Source organism: Bombina bombina, chromosome 10, assembly GCF_027579735.1.
Source record: "Bombina bombina isolate aBomBom1 chromosome 10, aBomBom1.pri, whole genome shotgun sequence".
In the NCBI taxonomy this organism is placed as follows: domain Eukaryota; kingdom Metazoa; phylum Chordata; class Amphibia; order Anura; family Bombinatoridae; genus Bombina; species Bombina bombina.
In genome coordinates this window covers 34384870-34404648 of record NC_069508.1, presented here as the reverse complement: position 1 = coordinate 34404648, position 19779 = coordinate 34384870, and the positions used below count along the sequence as shown (strand labels likewise).

At 39.7% G+C, this 19779-nt stretch overlaps 1 protein-coding gene across 1 annotated transcript in view; it reads right to left on the bottom strand.

Moving 5' to 3' along the window:
* Positions 1–19779, bottom strand: part of XPR1 (xenotropic and polytropic retrovirus receptor 1) — a 307783-nt gene that overhangs the window by 6962 nt on the left and 281042 nt on the right. The window contains exons 13-14 of the mRNA XM_053693944.1: positions 16705–16844; positions 15562–15783 (exon numbers count right to left, since the gene is read on the bottom strand). Coding sequence (XP_053549919.1) covers positions 15562–15783; positions 16705–16844 — 362 coding nt within the window. The remainder of the gene's footprint in view (positions 1–15561; positions 15784–16704; positions 16845–19779) is intronic.

The window sequence follows — 19779 nt, the reverse complement described above, 5'->3', positions numbered from 1 at the left end:
TATATTCTCTTTTGCAAAATGGTTTCGATGAAGGTATTTTAACTAAAAAAGAAAGGGATTATCTATATCCCAAAGATCCTAACATAGCCTTCTATTACCATTTGCCGAAAATACACAAAATCCCCGGGGACGCCCTATAATAGCTGGCATCCGGAGTCTTACTGATAATCTCTCAGCCTACATTGATTCATATTTGCAAAAGCACATCATAGCTTTACCCTAATTTATTAGAGATTCATCAGATCTATTAAACAAACTAACCAGTTTAGGAATTACAAATACTAGTCAAGAATTATGGTGGATTACTAGCGATTTAAGTTCCCTATACTCCAACATCCCCCATGATAAAGGTCTATTAGTGATTCAATCTTTTTTACAAACAGATATATATATATATATGCCCAGCAAACAACAATATTTCATTAGTGAATTAATACACTTCATTCTTAATCACAATTACTTTCAATACCAGGGACTATTCTATCTTCAGATCAAAAGGTACGGCCATGGGCACCAGGTTTGCCCCCAGTTTTGCAAATCTGTATATGGGTAGATTTGAGGAGACCCATATTTATGGGTCCCCTATAGGTGCGAGCCTGGTGTACTATGATCGTTATATAGACAGACAATCTCATCTTTCTTTCTAAGGGGTCCTATGAGGAGGCTCTCTCTTTCACAGACACCCTCAATGCTAATGACTTCGGCCTAGAATTCACCAGTAATATTCAATCGACCAAGATTGAATACCTTCATCTAATATTGTACTTCTCCTCTTCAGGCACGATTATGTCTGAGACATATTTCAAAAAAGTAGAGTAATAGTTTTTTAGATTAATAGTAATCACTATTATAGCTGGAAAAAGAATGTGCCCTATGGGCAGTTCAGACACATTAGACACAATATCCCTTGAAGATGATACAGAAAGGCTATCTTAGAGCCTTGCATGAAGACAGGACCTCTTATTTCACACAGAACAAGAACAAAAACAAAAAACAGAAATTGAATGATGACACCAAAACTCCTTTGTTCATTACTGGGTTTAGTAGCCAACATCGAGAGATAAAAAGAATTCTATCTAACCATTGGCCTATCATTTGTGATGACCCATATCTAAAAAAAAATCACATATCTTCTAAACCAAAAATAGTATACAGAAGGGCCCCCACGCTTAGAAACAAACTAGCACCAAGTAAAATTGTTAGGGATAGATTAAACCTTGCTAATCCTACTATGGCTACTAATAACACCAATAACAAAACTAATAGAACGTAATTTTATACCCCATTTAAATGCCAAAAATCAAGATGTAGCATGTGCAAAGTAGTGAAGAGTGGTACTAAAACCTTTCAATCTAATCATACAGGAGAACAATTTAAAATAAAAAAACGCCTTACCTGTGAATCCACCTATGTGGTCTATCTAATCTCTTGCTCATGTGGGGTCCAATATGTAGGACGCACTTGTCGCAAAATCAAAAGACGGTGGAGTGAACACACGTAATGTGAAAAGAACGTTTTTGAAACACAGCGTTTCAAGGCATTGCACTTATGCCCATAGATGAAGCTCTAAAACACTGCCCATTATCCCTATAGAGCAGATACTAAGAAACAGCCATAATCCTATGTTCTGCCTCCGCCGCAGGGAGACCTATTGGATTCACAAACTACACACCCTGATCCCAGATGGTTTTAACGAATGTGTAGATTTAGCAGCATTTGATCTCTAACCCCGCTTGGCGAGGCTTAAATCCTAGATGACATATCATACTCATCTTCTTCCATGTATGTTATGTACTGATATCTGGTTACCTTTACAAGACCAATAGTTAGAAGAATACACACTTTTACCATCCCAATCATTCCTTAAATCCAATATAGACTAGAGCTGCAACAACTAATCGCCATAATCGATAATAATCGATTATGAAAATAGTTGCCAACGAATCTCAATCGATTAATCGATTAGTTGGTTTGCAATTAGTTGGTCTGTACACAACACCAGCTGGTTCACTCCAATGAACTCCTGCATATGGTATTGTGTTTTATGATTATGTCCTTAGCCTAAAGGACGTCTACAGAGGTCTACTTTTCACTTTTTCGGGACAGTATACGTTTACAACTACCCCTGGCTTATGTGCAACCCAGATATAATAGTCATCATTTGGATTGTTTATATTAAATCTGGTGATTTGGAACTATGCTTTTCATGATATAGTACCAAGCTTGTTGTTTACACCTTGCCCCTAGATTGATGGGAGTTATTTAAATTGATGTGCACTATTATCTGTTTGCACAATTATTAGCGTATTGCTTGCTATTGCTGATTATATGTACGGTATAAATAAATGTGTAAGGCTTTGTCCTGTTATTGATATACAGTCCTTAGCGCTTTTGATTTTGTTTTTATTGTTTTTTTTATATTTTTAATAAATTGTGATAATATGTACCAGATCCAACCTTTATAAGTATATATTCGTTATTTTTAGAGCGGACTAGATATTTCCCCTAACCTTATAGCTGGTTATTTACCATTGCATATAGATATTAGAGATATTTTTATGTTAGAATAAAGTCAATGGTTACTTTATTGAGAGGCCCCTTGCGAAGGTAGAAAACACTTAGCATTGGTGAAGAACTAACAAAGATAAATATCCCACTTTGGTGAAATTGGCAAAACCCTACTTATACACCTCAACAGCCTTTTCTCTGCTGCAGGAAATATAGCTGCAAACAGAGAACCAGCCTTAGCCAGAAGCATGTGGACATGTTGAGATGTTTGCATTTCAATGCAAAGTTTCTGAAAGAGTGAATAACAGAATGTTATTAACAGTGATAGTCTAACTCTTTCTAGTTCTACCTCTTTTCAAACAGTTTGTGGTTTGTTTTGTTTAATTATAAAACTGTGCTCTTCTGCTTAAAAATTGAAGAAACAGTTGTGTTAATGTAAAGTTTTAGTCTGAAGTTTATATTTGTAACACTCATTATGTGGATTTTATTTAAACCATAGAAAACTATTATTGATTCTCTTTTTATCCGATTAGTCGATTAATCGAAAAAATAATCGGCAGATTAATCGATTATGAAAATAACCGTTAGTTGCAGCCCTAATATAGACCTTTAACCCCATATAACACATATAATACTCAAACCTGATCACCACCATCCACTCTGTCTCACCTTCTTTTCCCTCTCACACGTATCCACCTCTTCCAAGTTTATATACATTCATCTTATCATTAACCATTGTCCCTTTCTCACCTATGGCATTTAGTACATCAATTCACACCTTTATATGACACTCCTGATACCACCTATTATAGATTTAGTCATTCCATAATATTATAGTTACACCTAATACCCCCTTTGTATATGTTATCAACATAGTTTATTTACACGTGCTGTACAACACACTACAGACACATGTATCAACTAGTGTCACCCCTCAGTATTACAATACTACACCATGTGTGATCCCACATCACACCTCATCACCACTCTCCACTAATATCACTTTATAGTATCATAACACTACTCCAAATACGATCTCACTTTACCTTGTATCACGACTGCGATTAATATCACTACTGGTTTAAAATTTGAATAGATTTCCTACGATATTACCCCTCACAGCACATACACTAGACACTATACTAGATATAGGTTCACACTCCCACTAGTAACACTAAGACAATTATGTGTCCAGCACATTAGGGACATCCTCCCACTCCTCTGGTGATTCATCACGGGTTCACTGATATGTAGATCGGTCTGCCACTAACCACACAGATGGGTTATACACTTATTATAGCACACATTTACACCACTCATTTTAACCAGATGTTGCTACATTATTTAATTGATCACCAGTTATTACTATTCCCTACTCATGTAGCACTTTACACATCATAATGAATTAATCTTGTGTTCCTTTAGAAGCCACAGTGTTGTGGAATATCCCAATTAGTTGATAGCGCCACACTTTATCCAAAATGATATTAAGTGGGATTGTATACGCACATTGGTTTATACATTGCACTATGAATATCTTCGCCTGTATAACCTCTGTATATGACTCGTAAAGAATTTCTATATTTCTGATATGTTATTAGCTATGTTTCTATCATTAGCTCTATTACAAATAGGACATCAATTTTTATTGTTATGGTTCTATGACTAATGTTCACCTTATGGGAATATCGCTACAATAGTTGCACGCCACTAAGACAGTTTATATTGTCTCGTTAACACCCCGCCCAGTATCATGACGTTCTTAGTTGCTGGCCCAATCACTACCCTCTGAGTAGAACCTATCACCACAGGTTACGCAATCAGGATTCCCCCTAGCGTCATTTGACAAACGCATTGGCCTCTATCATCTTAACGCCATCATGGATACAAACAAACAAAAAGCATTTTAAGACTACAACGGTCAAGATGCTTAAATATAAATTTAGTAAGTAATACTGTGTATCACTATAATGATCGATGGACCTATAAGTTAGTAATATACTTGTAGTACGCTATACATGTGGGGCTGGTTTTGAAACATTTATAATAAACTACATTATATACATTGTATCCTCCGCTTGAACAAATAGGCATTAGGTGATCATATAATAATCTTAGACACTTCTACAAATTATTGTTCACTTATTATAAGAAAAAGGTTTGTTATGTGTATTAGTTGTCCAAATATCGATAAAAGATTTGTATATTCTTGGACAATCCTATGATCTACCATTTATCTAGACAGTATGATGTGATTATACTATATATACTGTGTATCAGCTAAAGCATATAACATTTTAAGATAATGATTTTCTTTGTATTGTGAATATTTTATATTAGGCTGTATATTCATGATATTGTACCTTTGTTTACATTGTGAGGTCCCACAATGTGGTCTCATTTGATTTGTTTAACTCACCCACATGATTGGTCTAATTGATTAACACCCACTTCAGGTGTTGCTTATTATTTAGGTTTGTATCTTTGGCAAATATAGCAAGTGTGTATTATTCATTTTATTAAGCCTGATGAAACAGCCACTGGTTGGCTGAGAAACGCGTTGCTAGTATTTTTAACATTTTAATAAAGTAAGTTTTTTATATACTTACCACTTGCTGCCGGACTACTACTATTATTATTCTTATCCACACCCTATCTTTTGGATCTCTGGGAGTTTCTGACTACCGGACACTAGTCTATTGGGTGACTGTATTGATCCCAGCTTGCCTTGACTGCACCAAGGGAGGTGCTCTACTAAATGTGAGTGTATTTTATACCATTATATACCTCGCCTGTATAAACAATACTAGGCCATATAGGCACCTTTGTGTTCTGTATATTATCCTCTACAGATTATTGAATATTCACCGGAGGTCTTCTGGGTGACTGTTATTGATCCCAGATTGTTCCTTCTGCACCACTAGGGGTGCCATACCAAATGCGAGTGCATCTACCACGTTATATCTTCATTGCATCAAACAATACTGGGTCATGTGGCGCTTCAGTCCTTTTTTGTTGTCTGCACCCTAACATAAACCCCACGTCTAAACACCCCTAATCTGCCCCCCCACTGACATCACCGCCACCTACATAATGTTATTAACCCCTAATCTGCCGGTCCCGATATCGCTGCCACCTAAATAAAACTATTAACCCCTAATCTGCCGCTCTGATATCGCCGCCACTATACTAAAGTTATTAACCCCTATTCCGCTGCTCCCCAAAATCGCAGCCACTATATTAAAGTTATTAACCCCTATTCCGCCGCTCCCCAACATCGCTGCAACTAAATAAAGCTATTAACCCCTAAACCTCTGGCCTCCCACATCACTACCACTAAATAAACCTATTAACCCATAAAACCGCCAGCCCCCCACATTGCAACAAGCTAAATTAAACTTTTAACCCTAAACCTAACCCTAACACCCCCTAACTTTAACATCATTAAAATATAGCTAAATTAAATTTACAATTATTAACTAAATAATTCCTATTTAAAACTAAATGCATACTTACCTGTGAAATAAAACCTAAGTTAGATACAATATGACTAATAGTTATATTGTAGCTAGCTTAGGTTTTATTTTTATTTCACAGGTAAGTTTGTATTTATTTTAACTAGGTAGACTAGTTGGTAAATAGTTATTAACTATTTACTAACTACCTAGTTAAAATAAATACAAACTTACCTGTGAAATAAAACCTATCCTGCCTTACACTAAAACCTAAAATTACAAAAAATAAAAAACCACTAAATTACAAAAAATAAAAAAACAAAATTATCAAAAATAAAAAAGAATTACACCTAATCTAATAGCCCTATCAAAATAAAAAAGCCCACCAAAAAAAAACAAAAAACCTCTAGCCTGCAATAAAATACCAATAGCCCTTAAAAGGGCTTTTTGTGGGGCATTGCCCCAAAGATATCAGCTCTTTTACCTGTAAAAAAAAAATACAAGGACCCCCCAATAGTAAAACCAACCACCCAACCCCCTCCAAATAAAAAACCTAACTCTAAACAAACCCTAAGCTACCCATTGCCCTGAAAAGGGAATTTGGATGGGCATTGTCCTTAAAAGGGCATTTAGCACTTTTACATTGCCAAAACCCTAAACTAAAAAAAATAATCACCCAAAAAAAAAAAAAAACTATCACTAACCCCCGAAAATCCACTTACAGTTTTTGAAGTCCCTCTTGAACGATCTTCATCCAGGCGGCCTCTTCAATCTTTATCCCGGTGGCGAAGTCCTCATCCAAGCAGCGAGAAGTCTTCAACCAGACGGCATCTTCTATCTTGATCCCGATGGGGCGGAGCGGGTCCACCCTGAAGACATCCGGCGCGGAGCATCCTCTTCATACGGTCACCGCCGTACACTAAATCTTCAATGCAAGGGACCCGATTCAAGATGGCGTCCCTGGCATTCCTATTGGCTGAAAAAATGAATCAGTCAATAGGAATTAGAGCTGCTAAAATCTTATTGGCTGTTCAAATCAGCCAATAGGATTTGAGCAGCTCTCATTCTATTGGCTGATTTGAGAACACATTTCTCCCAAATTTAGCTGAAGAGGACTGAAGAAAGTCCAACTTGTAATGAGACACAAAAGGTAAGCATATTTTTCAGACTGCAGCTTGTAAAGCCCAGGACGTGGATACTGCTTAAGCTGAGTGAACCTTAATGCCATCATGAATAGCAACTTGCTGAATCTTGTATGCTGCGATGATACACGACAATCTAAAATAACAATAATCTGCTTTGCTGGAGCACAGCTTTTCCTTTTTCCAAAGGGAACAACCAACAGGAGAGACATTTTACGAAAGTCCTTCTTTCCAAGTAAATACGAAGACATCCACCACATCAAGTGTATAAAGGTGTTGACCCTTAAAAGGTTTTCTGTCCATACTAAAGGTGGGAAAGAAAATCTCTTGATTCACGTGAAAAAAGTAAATTTATGCTTACTTGATACATTAATTTCTTCTATGGAACGACGAGTCCACGGATTCATCCTTTACTTGTGGGATATTATCCTCCTGCTAACAGGAAGTGACAAAGAGCACCACAGCAGAGCTGTCTATATAGCTCCTCCCTTAGCTCCACCCCCCAGTCATTCGACCGAAGGTACAGGAAGAAAAAGGAAAAACTAAAAGGTGCAGAGGTGACTGAAGTTTAAATAAAAAAAATATAATCTGTCTAAAAATGACAGGGCGGGCCGTGGACTCGTACCATAGAAGAAATGAATTTATAAGGTAAGCATAAATTTACTTTTCTACTATAAGGTATGACGAGTCCACGGATTCATCCTTTACTTGTGGGATACAATACCAAAGCTATAGGACACGGATGAACGGTAGGGACAAGACAAATGCCTAAACAGAAGGCACCACTGCTTGAAGAAATTTTCTCCCAAAAATAGCCTCCGAAGAAGCAAAAGTATCAAATTTGGAAAATTTGGAAAAGGTATGAAGCGAAGACCAAGTCGCAGCCTTACAAATCTGTTCAACAGAAGCATCATTTTTAAAAGCCCATGTGGAAGCCACCGCTCTAGTAGAGTGAGCTGTAATTCTTTCAGGAGGCTGCTGTCCAGCAGTCTCGTAAGCCAAACGGATGATGCTTTCAGCCAAAAAGAGAGGAAGCCGTAGCTTTTTGACCTCTACGCTTTCCAGAATAGACAACAAACAGAGAAGATGTTTGACGGAAATCTTTGGTTGCTTGCAAGTAAAACTTCAAAGCACGAACCACATCCAAGTTGTGCAACAGACGCTCCTTCTTAGATGAAGGATTAGGACACAGGGAAGAAACAACAATTTCCTGATTAATATTCTTATTAGTAACAACCTTAGGAAAGAATCCAGGTTTAGTACACAAAACCACCTTATCAGAATGGAAAACAAGATAAGGCGAGTCGCATTGCAATGCAGATAGTTCAGAAACTCTTCGAGCCGAAGAGATAGCAACTAAAAACAGAACTTTCCAAGATAGAAGCTTAATATCTATGGAATGCATAGGTTTAAACGGAACCCCTTGAAGAACTTTTAAGAACTAAATTCAAACTCCATGGCGGAGCAACAGGTTTAAACACAGGCTTGATTCTAACTAAAGCCTGACAGAACGACTGAACGTCTGGAACATCTGCGAAACGCTTGTGTAGTAAAATTGACAAAGCAGATATCTGTCCCTTTAAGGAACTAGCTGATAACCCCTTCTCCAATCCTTCTTGGAGAAAGGACAAAATCCTAGGAATCCTGATCTTACTCCATGAGTAGCCTTTGGATTTGCATCAATAAAGATATTTACGCCATATCTTATGATAAATCTTCCTAGTGATAGGCTTTCGAGTCTGAATCAAGGTATCTTTGACCGACTCAGAGAATCCCCGCTTGGATAAAATCAAGCGTTCAATCTCCAGGCAGTCAGCCACAGAGAAACTAGATTTGGATGCTGGAACGGACCTTGAATGAGAAGGTCCCGTCTCAGTGGCAGTGTCCATGGTGGTAGAGATGACATGTCCACCAGGTCTGCATGCCAAGTCCTGCGTGGCCATGCAGGTGCTATCAAAATCACTGAAGCTCTCTCCTGTTTGATTCTGGCAATCAGACGAGGGAGGAGAGGAAATGGTGGAAACACATAAGCCAGGTTGAACGACCAAGGTACTGCTAGAGCATCTATCAGTACTGCTTGAGGATCCCTTGATCTGGACCCGTAACAAGGAAGTTTGGCGTCCTGACGAGACGCCATCAGATCCAATTTTGGTGTGCCCCCCATTGATGAATCAATTGTGCAAACACCTCCGGATGAAGTTCCCACTCCCCCGGATGAAAAGTCTGACGACTTAGAAAATCCGCTTCCCAGTTCTCCACTCCTGGGATATAGATTGCTGATAGATGGCAAGAGTGAGTCTCTGCCCATCGAATTATTTTGGTAACCTCTATCATCGCTAGAGAACTCTTTGTTCCCCCCTGATGATTGATATATGCCACAGTCGTGATATTGTCCGACTGGAATCTTATGAATCTGGCCGAAGCCAGCTGAGGCCACACCTGAAGCACGTTGAAAATCGCTCTCAAATCTAGAATATTTATCGGGAGGAGAGCCTCCTCCTGAGTCCACATTCCCTGTGCTTTAAGGGAATTCCAGACTGCACCCCAGCCCAATAGGCTGGCGTCCGTCGTCACTATGACCCATGCTGGCCTGCGGAAACACGTTCCCTGGGACAGATGATCCTGTGACAACCATCAAAGAAGAGAGTCTCTGGTCTCTTGATCCAGATTTATCTGAGGAGATAAATGTGCATAATCCCCATTCCACTGTTTGAGCATGCATAGTTGCAGTGGTCTGAGATGCAAGCGAGCAAACAGAACTATGTCCATTGCCGCTACCATTAGTCTGATTACCTCCATACACTGAGCCACTGACGGCCAAGGAATGGAATGAAGGGCTCGGCAGGTGGTTAAAATCTTTGATTTCCTGACCTCCATCAGAAAAATTTTCATGTCTACCGAATCTATCAGAGTTCCCAGGAAAGGAACTCTTGTGAGAGGGGTAAGTGAACTCTTTTTTACGTTCACCTTCCACCCGTGAGATCTTAGAAAAGCCAACACGATGTCCGTGTGAGATTTGGCTAGTTGGTAAGTTGACGCCTGAATTAAGATATCGTCCAGATAAGGCGCCACTGCTATGCCCCGCGGCCTTAGGACTGCCAGAAGGGACCCTAGCACCTTTGTGAAAATTCTGGGAGCTGTGGCCAACCCGAAGGGAAGAGCCACAAACTGGTAATGCTTGTCCAGAAAGGCGAACCTGAGAAACTGATGATGATCTTTGTGGATAGTGATGTGCAGATACGCATCCTTTAAATCCACGGTGGTCATATATTGACCCTCCTGGATCATTGGTAAAATAGTCCGAATGGTCTCCATCTTGAAGGATGGGACTCTGAGGAATTTGTTTAGGATCTTGAGATCTAAAATTGGTTCCGAAAGTTCCCTCTTTTTTGGGAACCACGAACAGATTGGAGTAAAACCCCTGCCCCTGTACTAATATTTTATCACCTCTTTCACTTTACCCTTCCTAGTACTTAGAGTAGGCAAAGAGAATGACGGGGGGGGGTGGAGCTAAGGGAGAAGCTATATAGACAGTTCTGCTGTGGTGCTCTTTGCCACTTCCTGTTAGCAGGAGGATAATATCCCACGAGTAAAGGATGAATCCGTGGACTCGTTGTACCTTATAGAAGAAACGGACACCACTTTAGGAAGAAACTCTTGTACTGTACGAAGGGCTAACTTGTCTTGGTGAAATACTGAATAGGTAGAATCTCCTGAGAGAGCTTGAAGTTGAGAAACTCATCTGGTGCTAAGTGACAGCAAGAAGAAAGTAAGGTACCATAAACTTAGAGACTGTAATGACTGAAAAGGAAATGAAATCAAAGCAGATAAAACCAGAGGTAAATCTCAAGGGAGGAAAAAGAGCACACCAGAGGGTTTGACATGCAGAACGACTTGAAAAAAAATAAATAAAAAAAAATGTCCAACCAAATCCTCCATGGCCCATTGAACTCCAGTAATTGCAGAGGTAGCGGAAACTTCAACTTTCAATGTTGACAGACTCTGACCTGTTATCAATGAAATAGAAACTCTAAAATTGTAGATGCAGACACTTGATTTAAAATTAACTAAGTGTTCCAAACTTCATGATAGACTGAAGTAGTAGGCGGCTTCCTGGCCTATAGCATAACATCTATAAGGTTTTCTGAAAGCCCTAACTTCTGAAAGTGACACTGTTCAGCATCCATACCCTGAGGGAAAGAGACTGAGGATCAGGATGAAATACTGTCCCTTGTCAAAGAAGATCAAGAACTGGCAGATTTTTTGGAGAATCCACAGCCAGTTTGAGTAGCAGAGGAAACCAAGGCCTTCTGGGTCACCAAGGCAGAACTGCAATGACTCTTGCCTTGCCTTTGACAATATTCTGAAGAACCCTTGAGATGAAGGAAGGAGGAGGAAATACATATGCCAGGATGAAATCCCACATTGGGATAATACATTGGTTTCCTTAAAATCTCTGAATGGATAAACACCAGATCCAGATGATGATTGCTTGGAGAGGCGACCATACTAAATCTATTTCTGGCTGGTCCACACTTAAAATTTGGTCAGCAAATACTGTAGGATTAAACTCCCATTCTCCCTGAAGAACAGAATGTCAGCTTAGAAAATCCGCTTGAAGGGTGTTGCAACCTGGAAGATGAACTGCAATGATGAAAGCCAAATTTTCTTGAGCCCATGAAAATAAAACCTTTGCCTTTTGAAGATTGAAAACACTTCTTGTGCTTCCTTGATGATTCACGTAAGCTACAACAGTAAACATTGTGAAAAATAACCTTGACATATTTTTCCCAGCCAGTCCTTTTGAAAAGACACAAGAGCCAGACTGATGGCCCTTAATTCCAAAAGATTGTAAGGAAGAGAAAGCTCTCTTTCCGGCCACTTTCCTTGTGCTTAGCTTCCTTGCAAGGTAGCACCCTAGCTTAAGGAACTTGCTTCTGTAGTGAGAAACAACTAATTTTTATCTTGAAGAAAACATCCTGTTAATAGATTTGTGTTATTTAGCCACAATTAAAGGGAAATCTTTTACCCTTTCTGAAACAATGTTGTGGCTTAGAGGCATTGACTTTCTCCAGTGCTTCAGGAAATGACCATGGGCTCCCCTCATATTCAAATGTTCCCAGGAGACCAAAGGAATTGTTGTAAAATACTGAATGAGTCTTCTGGGGAGTCTTTCAAGTAGATAATCCCATAACTGAACATACTTAACCAGAAATTTCATTTTTATTACTTTCTTTTGAATAGTCTTGAACTGAGCCCCAAAGACTGCAACTCGAGATGGCTGTAGGTGACTTTTCTCCAGATTGAGCAGCCAACTGTGATGACCTAGACAGAGAACACTTGAACCTCAATTTCTGCTTGTTGTCTTGAGCTTGCAATAACAAGGCTATCATCCAAGTAGTGAAAAAATTGTATTCCTTGAAGATGCAAGTTTGCAATGAAAGGAAAGGAATGATAACTTTGGCAAATATCCTTGGGGCCGTGGCCGAACAAATGGGAGAATCTGGAATTGGTAATGATTCTGGCCTACTGCAAAATGTAGATAACTCTGATGACTCTGCTTGATTGAAATGTGATAAGCCTCTTAAGTCTATGCTGACCAAAAAGGAACCTGGAGGAATAAGCTGCTTTTATTGTCTGCAAAGACTCCATCTTGAAAGACTTGTCTTGTAGTAAAGAGTTGAGACGTTTGAGATCTAGGACAGGTCTCCAAGTATTCCTCTTCATTGGAATGAAAAAAAGATGGGAGTAAAAGCCACTTTGCCTCTGAACCAAGGGAACTTCCACAGTGACATGTTCCAGAAGAGATTATCTTCTGAACAGCCAACCTTTTCTGAGGATCTGCAAGAAGACAGGTTTTTAAAAAGTATGCTTTTCTTGGCCATTTTGAAAACTCTGTGAACAACCTTTTTGTGTTACTTCCTAAACCCAGGCGTCTGCTGCAGTTTCATCAAGTCTGGGTAGATTAAATTTCAAACAGGTGCCCACAGGACCTGTAATAAACCAGATAGTCATGACTGCTTTGGAGATATCTGGGGCTTGCTAACCCCTCTCTTAGGGAACCTCCCCCTTTTCTTAAATGACTGCCTCCCCAGGTCTTGAAAATTATCCCATTGGACATAAGGTGAAAAAATGTACCATCAGGCAGTCTGCGCTGAACTCTAGACATAAATGTATTACTATGATATTGGGGCAGGAAAATACTTCTCCAATTAAACCTTTAGATATTAGAAAATCCAACTTATCTCCAAATAAACCAGCGATATCAAATGTCAAGTTAAACAGGTTTACCTTTGAAGCTGTATCTATTTCCAAGTGCTTCAGCCACAAACAGATACGTCTAACCTGGTAAGGAGATAAAGGATCTAGCACTAACTTTCATTCAGCTCAGTTACAAAGGACAGACAGACATGCAGATCTGAAAAATAAGTAGAGAAGACTACTTCCTCTCTAGAAGGCAGGTTAGCTTGCAAATTATCAGTCCACGGTTCAACAGCTTTAGTTTCAGAAAATAAAAGGTAATTATATAAGTAACATAACAGATTGCTGTGGAGGGGAAAGCGTTTCAGATTTAATTCCATAGAATAATGAAATTGCATGAACCATCTGTAAGTATAATAGTATTCTTCATTAATCTAGTTATAGTGGCATCAACCATAGGAACATTCCCAAACTTATATAACAAAGTACAAATATCATCAGGCAAAGGGCATAACTTGGTTATCTTATCAGGAACTGTTAACTGACGTTCAGCCTTAGCAACTCTTCGTCAATTAAAGCAGACACGGAGGAATTAACTAGAAAAGTCTTTCTAGGAGATACAAACATGACCAGTTAGCAGGAGTAAAGGGTTCCTCAGACTCCTCCATATTAAGTGTCTCAGGTATGGCTCTAATAAAATACTGCAGGTAATATCAAACCTTGATTGCAAGGAATCTTCAATATCACTAAATACTTCCCCATCTTCATCTTCAGTTTCAAAAGTGGCATTTACAGAGTCAGAGCCTCTTGAAAAAATCACATCCATAAATCTCTCTAATGCAATCTTGACACAACTTATATCTTTCAAAGGATTATGGCAAAAGGTTGCATACTGCATTATCCCCTATAGGAGCAGTAACTGAGGCAGGCTCAGGGCTTTTAAAAAACATAATAAGAACAGCCACATAAATATGTTTCAGAAAAAAAACTGACAGAAGAAAAAGAAAAACCCCCTCTCAAGTATCTACCAAGTATCCATTGAAGCAGAGGCAGATGCAGGCATCGGAGCTTGAACAGATTTTTCTCTTTCTCCTTTTCTTTCTCCCTTTAAGGGTGAGAATAAGAGGAGGTAGAGGAGGATGACCACTCCATAACCACTGAGATCACAAATCCCAAAAGTGGACTGATAAGAAGAGCAAGCGTTAAAGGCTTCAGCATTATTTAAAACCGCAAACCAAGATGGCGGTGCCCATAAAAGCACGGTCATGGTTTCATCAGCGTTAAACACAACTGAGCCACGCAACCAATAGCACTCCTGCATGAGAAAAGGTGCCAATTACAAACTGGAGAAAAAGCATTCCAAAAACTGGACACATCTTCAAATGCTTGAGGCCATGGCAAAAGCTGAATCTCGCTGCCCTAAAGAGGAACAGAACTCTGCAAAGGAACTTTCACCTGCAAAGCCCAAACAACCGGTAAGGGAAGGAGCCAGCTTCCTGTCCATACCTGGACAAAAAACTAGTAACGGGGGAATTTTTTTAGGGGTTCGCTTATATTTGGGTCTACGAGGGGCAAGGCCTGTTTCTGTCCCTTCAAGGCAATGGAGATCTAATTAAAGTGAAGGCAAACTTTGGTGAATGAAAGTCCGTTTTTTAAAAATACTATTAAAAACAGGGGCACTTTCATTCATCAAAGTTTACAAAGCAGCCGTTTTGATTAAAAACTTACCTTTTTTTTCTTTTCACAGCCAGAGCAGCTTCCCCCTTCTGGAAATCCTCTCTTCACACGTCAGCAATGACTAATCCGGCTTCTTCCAATCACGGCTTTCCCCCCAAGGTAGTCATTGCCTGAGGCCATGCTGTGATTGGAGGAAGCCGGATTAGTCATTGCTTAAGTGTGAAGAGAGGATTTACAGGAGGGGAAAGCTGCTCTGGCTGTGAAAAGAAAAAAAGGTAAGTTTTTAATGAAAACGGCTGCTTTGTAAACTTTGATGAATGAAAGTGCCCCTGTTTTTAATAGTATTTTTAAAAAAACGGACTTTCATTCATCAAAGTTAACCTTCACTTTAAGGGCCAAGAAATACAAATATCTAACATAAATCTGAAAAACAGTTTTATATTCTATTCATAAATGCATAGTTAAAATAGCTGTTTTGTAACACCATTGATAAGATCAGTTACATTGCGGTCTCATATATAAGGTTACATAGTATACACCCACATCCCAATTTATGTCCCAGTATCCCTACTACTCACTGAGAAGGCAGTTGCGGTCGACGCAGAGATATGCTCTGACTGCGTTTCCATATCTTGCTTTTAGACCGGTTCTTCACTCCATCCTCTTGATCCATCATCTGCTCCAGCAGAGTTTGGTCATCGGCATTCATTGGAGCCACAGAGATATCTCGCACGGCACGGAACTCACCACAGTTATTTAGATGCTCATTCTCAAGTCGGAAGAAATTCCACACAAAGCGGCTTATGGAAAAAAGAAATCACACCCACAAATCAGTAACATAGTACATTTTTAAAACGTAGCTTTTGACATACAATTTTTTTTTTTTTTGTCAACAGTGAGTTAACTTGAAATTAATGAAACCATGAGTTACAAAGATAACTATACAGAGTAAGTATTAACAGTGCAATAATCAAACGTGTTTGTTCTAAATTGGAAACGCACATCAGTTTCATTAAAGGGACAGTCAAGTCAACATAGGGAATGCGCATTTTAAACAACTTTCCAATGTACTTTTATCAATAAATTTGCTGTGTTCTCTTGGTATTCTTTGTTAAAAGCTAAACCTAGGTAGGCTCATATGCTAAATGCTAAGCCACTGAAGTCCGCCTCTTATCTCAGTGCATTTTGACAGTTTTTCAGAGATAGACAGTGCTTGTTCCTGTGTGTCTTATAGCTAGCATTGTGCTCACTCCTGTGAAGTTATTTATGAATCAGCACTGACTGGCTAAAATGCAAGCCTGTCAAAAGAACTGAAATAAGGCGGCAGTCTGCAGAGGCTTAGATACAAGGTAATCACAGAGGTAAAATTTGTATTAATTTAACTGTGTTGGTTATGCAAAACTGGTGAATGGGTAATAAAGGGATTAGCTATCTTTTTAAACAATAAAAAAAATCTGAAGTAGACTGTCCCTTTAATTAACTTGGTTATTGAGCGGCATTAAAGTAATATTGTCCTGTGAGATTTACGATTTTAAGGGAATTAAATAAAATAAAGTGGTATCTGCCAGGTAGGCAAGGAGGTGGGGATTTAGGATTTGGGTTGCTATCCATCCTTCTTCCCTGATCAGTGCTACAAGGGTGAGACAAAATAATGTGTTGCAGGAGAGAGACTCAAAAGTGAAAATTTATGAAAACCATAAAAAGGAACCCCCAATTCTCACCGGAAGACTTCAAGTGGACCAAGGACAGTGCCGATGATATCTGAAGCATCAGTGAAGGCGTTTATGGTCGTTAGAGATATCTGAATTGTCCAAGCGAAGCGCAGTATAACATCTTGTATAATTGCACAATAATAATACGCCTACATGGAAGTGACAAAGCAGGAATAGATGTAAGAACGGTAGATTTATGAAGAAGATTCACAAATTTCACGTAAAATATTATTACGTTTACACAAGATGTGTATTTTTTGTTAATTCATTGTAACACATTTTAACAAACTTTCCTGTGATTTATTTAAAAAAAAAAAAAAAAAAGTACAAATACAAAAACATAAATTTATGCTTACCAGATAAATTCCTTTCCTTCCTGGCAGGGAGAGTCCACAACTTAATTCCTTACTGTTGGGAAAAACAACACCTGGCCACCAGGAGGAGGCAAAGACACCCCAGCCAAAGGCTTAAATATCCCTCCCACTTCCTCCATCCCCCAGTCATTCGACCGAGGGAACGAGGAAAAGCAGGAGAAACATCAGGGTATAAAAGGTGCCAGAAAAAATATTAAAAGGGAGCCGCCCATCAAAAAAATAAATTACGGGCGGGGTCGTGGACTCTACCTGCCAGGAAGAAAAGGAATTTATCTGGTAAGCAAAAATTATATTTTCCTTCCATAAGGCAGGGAGAATCCACGACTTAATTCCTTACTGTTAGGAAACTATACGTAAACTCCAGAGGACACTGAATGAATAACGGGAGGAAATAGAAAAAAAAAAGAAGCGGACCCTATTCTGAGGGCACAACAGCCTGCAAAACTTTTCTCCTGAAAGCTGCTTCAGCCGAAGCAAACTCATCAAACTTGTAAAATTTTGAAAAACTATGTAAGGAGGACCAGGTAGCCGCCTTACAAATCTGATCTATTGAGGCTTCATGCTTAAAAGCCGAAAAGGAAGCCACTGCTCTAGTGGAATGAGCCGTAATCCTCTCAGGAGGCTGTGGTCCTGCTGTCTCATAAGCTAAGCCGATGACACTCCTCAACCAGAAAGATAGAGAAGTCGTAGTAGCCTTCTTCCCTTTACGCTTCCCCGTAAAGATGACAAAGAGTCTGAATTCCTTAGTAGCCTGAAGATAGAACTTCAAGGCACGAACCACATCTAGATTATGAAGCAAACGTTCCTTCGCTGAAGAAGGATTAGGACACAATGAAGGGACAACAATTTCTTGATTAAGGTTATGATTCAATACCACCTTCGGGAAGAACCCTAGTTTAGTGCATAAAACCGCCTTATCAGCATGAAAAAACAGATAAGGGGGATCACATTGCAAAGCAGAAATCTCAGAAACTCTATGCGCAGAGGCAATAGCCAACAAAAACACAACCTTCCAAGATAACAATTTAATGTCAACAAGATAGAGGCTCCAAGGCAGAGCCCCAGATCTAAACACAGGTCTGATCCTAGCCAGAGCCTTAACAAAGGACTGCACATCCAGAAGCTCAGACAATCGTTTGTGCAGTAACACCGACAGGGACGATTATCTATCCCTTCAGAGAACTAGCAGATAGGCCCTTTTCCAGTCCATCCTGGAAGAAAGCTAAAATTAAGTTAAGAAAGTTGCAATCTTAACCTTATGCCAGGAAAAGCCACGCTCTTCACACCAGTACAAGTAAGTCCTCCAAACTTTATAGTAGATACAACGAGCAACTGGCTTACAAGCTTGAACCAGAGTGTCAATAACACTCTCAGAGAACCCTATTTTGGCTAAGACTAAGCGCTCAAACTCCACGCAGTCAGCCTCAGAGAATCTAGATTTTGATGAACAAAGGGACCATGTATCAGCAGATCTCTGCTGGTAACCTCCAATGAGGAGATGAGGACGTCCCCACCAGATCCGCAAACTGAGTCCTTCTCGGCCAAGATGGAGCAATCAGAATAACAGATGCTCGCTCCTGCTTGATGCGAGTCACCACATGAGGAAAAAGATATACGAGACTGAACCTCCATGGTACTGATAGTGCATCTATCAATTCCACCTGAGGATCCTTCGACCCGTACCTGCGTAGCTTGGTATTGAGGCGGGATGCCATGAGATTTATCTCCGGGCGTCACCCACTCTCTGCAAACACCTCGGGGTGAAGAGACCATTCCCCTGGGTGAAAGGATTGCCTGCTGAGAAAGTCCGCTTTCCAGTTGTCCTCACCTGGAATGGGGATCAATGGCAGCGTACATTTGTGAGTCTCCACCCACTCTAGTATCTGAGATACTTCTCTCATCGCCAAGGAACTTCTCCTAGAGTCAGATGAGGAAAACTACCTCAGGAGGATCCTTTAAAATAGAAGGAAAATGAAGAAACACAGGAATATTCCAGTAAAGAAATTCCCAGGAAAAACTTCCTCCATCCCTCCAGAAGAGAGAAAGAAACCGCCCCAGTAGGAATAAGGAGATTTCCCCAGGACCGGGAAAACAAGCCTACTACTGAATGCTGGACAGATCCAAGACTATTAAAAATCTGGAAAACAGATTAACCAAACTGCCAAGTCAAAGACAAGGAGTATGTTAAAAAACCGGACCCCCAAAAACAGGTGCCGGATCAAGACCAAAAACCTTCCGGAACAATCACAAAGTTACCAAGAAATTAAATTTGCACAAAAGTTGATGCATGCCATACCCCCATGGGGTCTTGAACTCTGATCTCTCATGAAGTATCCCAGAGGCTGTCCACTCAGCCCCAAAAGGCTTCTAAGAAAACACCCACAAAGTCCGAAGACAAAGGAAGGAACCAAAAGAGATCAGAACTCCATGATTGAGAGAACAAGACAGTCTCTAAAGACCCAGTCTGGATCAATCCGCAGACAACCAACAGCTCAAGGAATTAACGGATGAACGAGCGTTCTAAAACTCCTATCGGTTGACGGCAAGAGAGACCGCATAACAATACCCCAGATCCCCAAGTATATAGGATCAAAGAGGATACTGCAAGGACAAAAAAGGTCTCTAAGAACCAAGTCTCCGCAACCAGATGACTGAAAGTCCTACCCCAAAAGGCAAGGGGAAGCGAAAAGCAAAGCCACTGGCGAAAGAG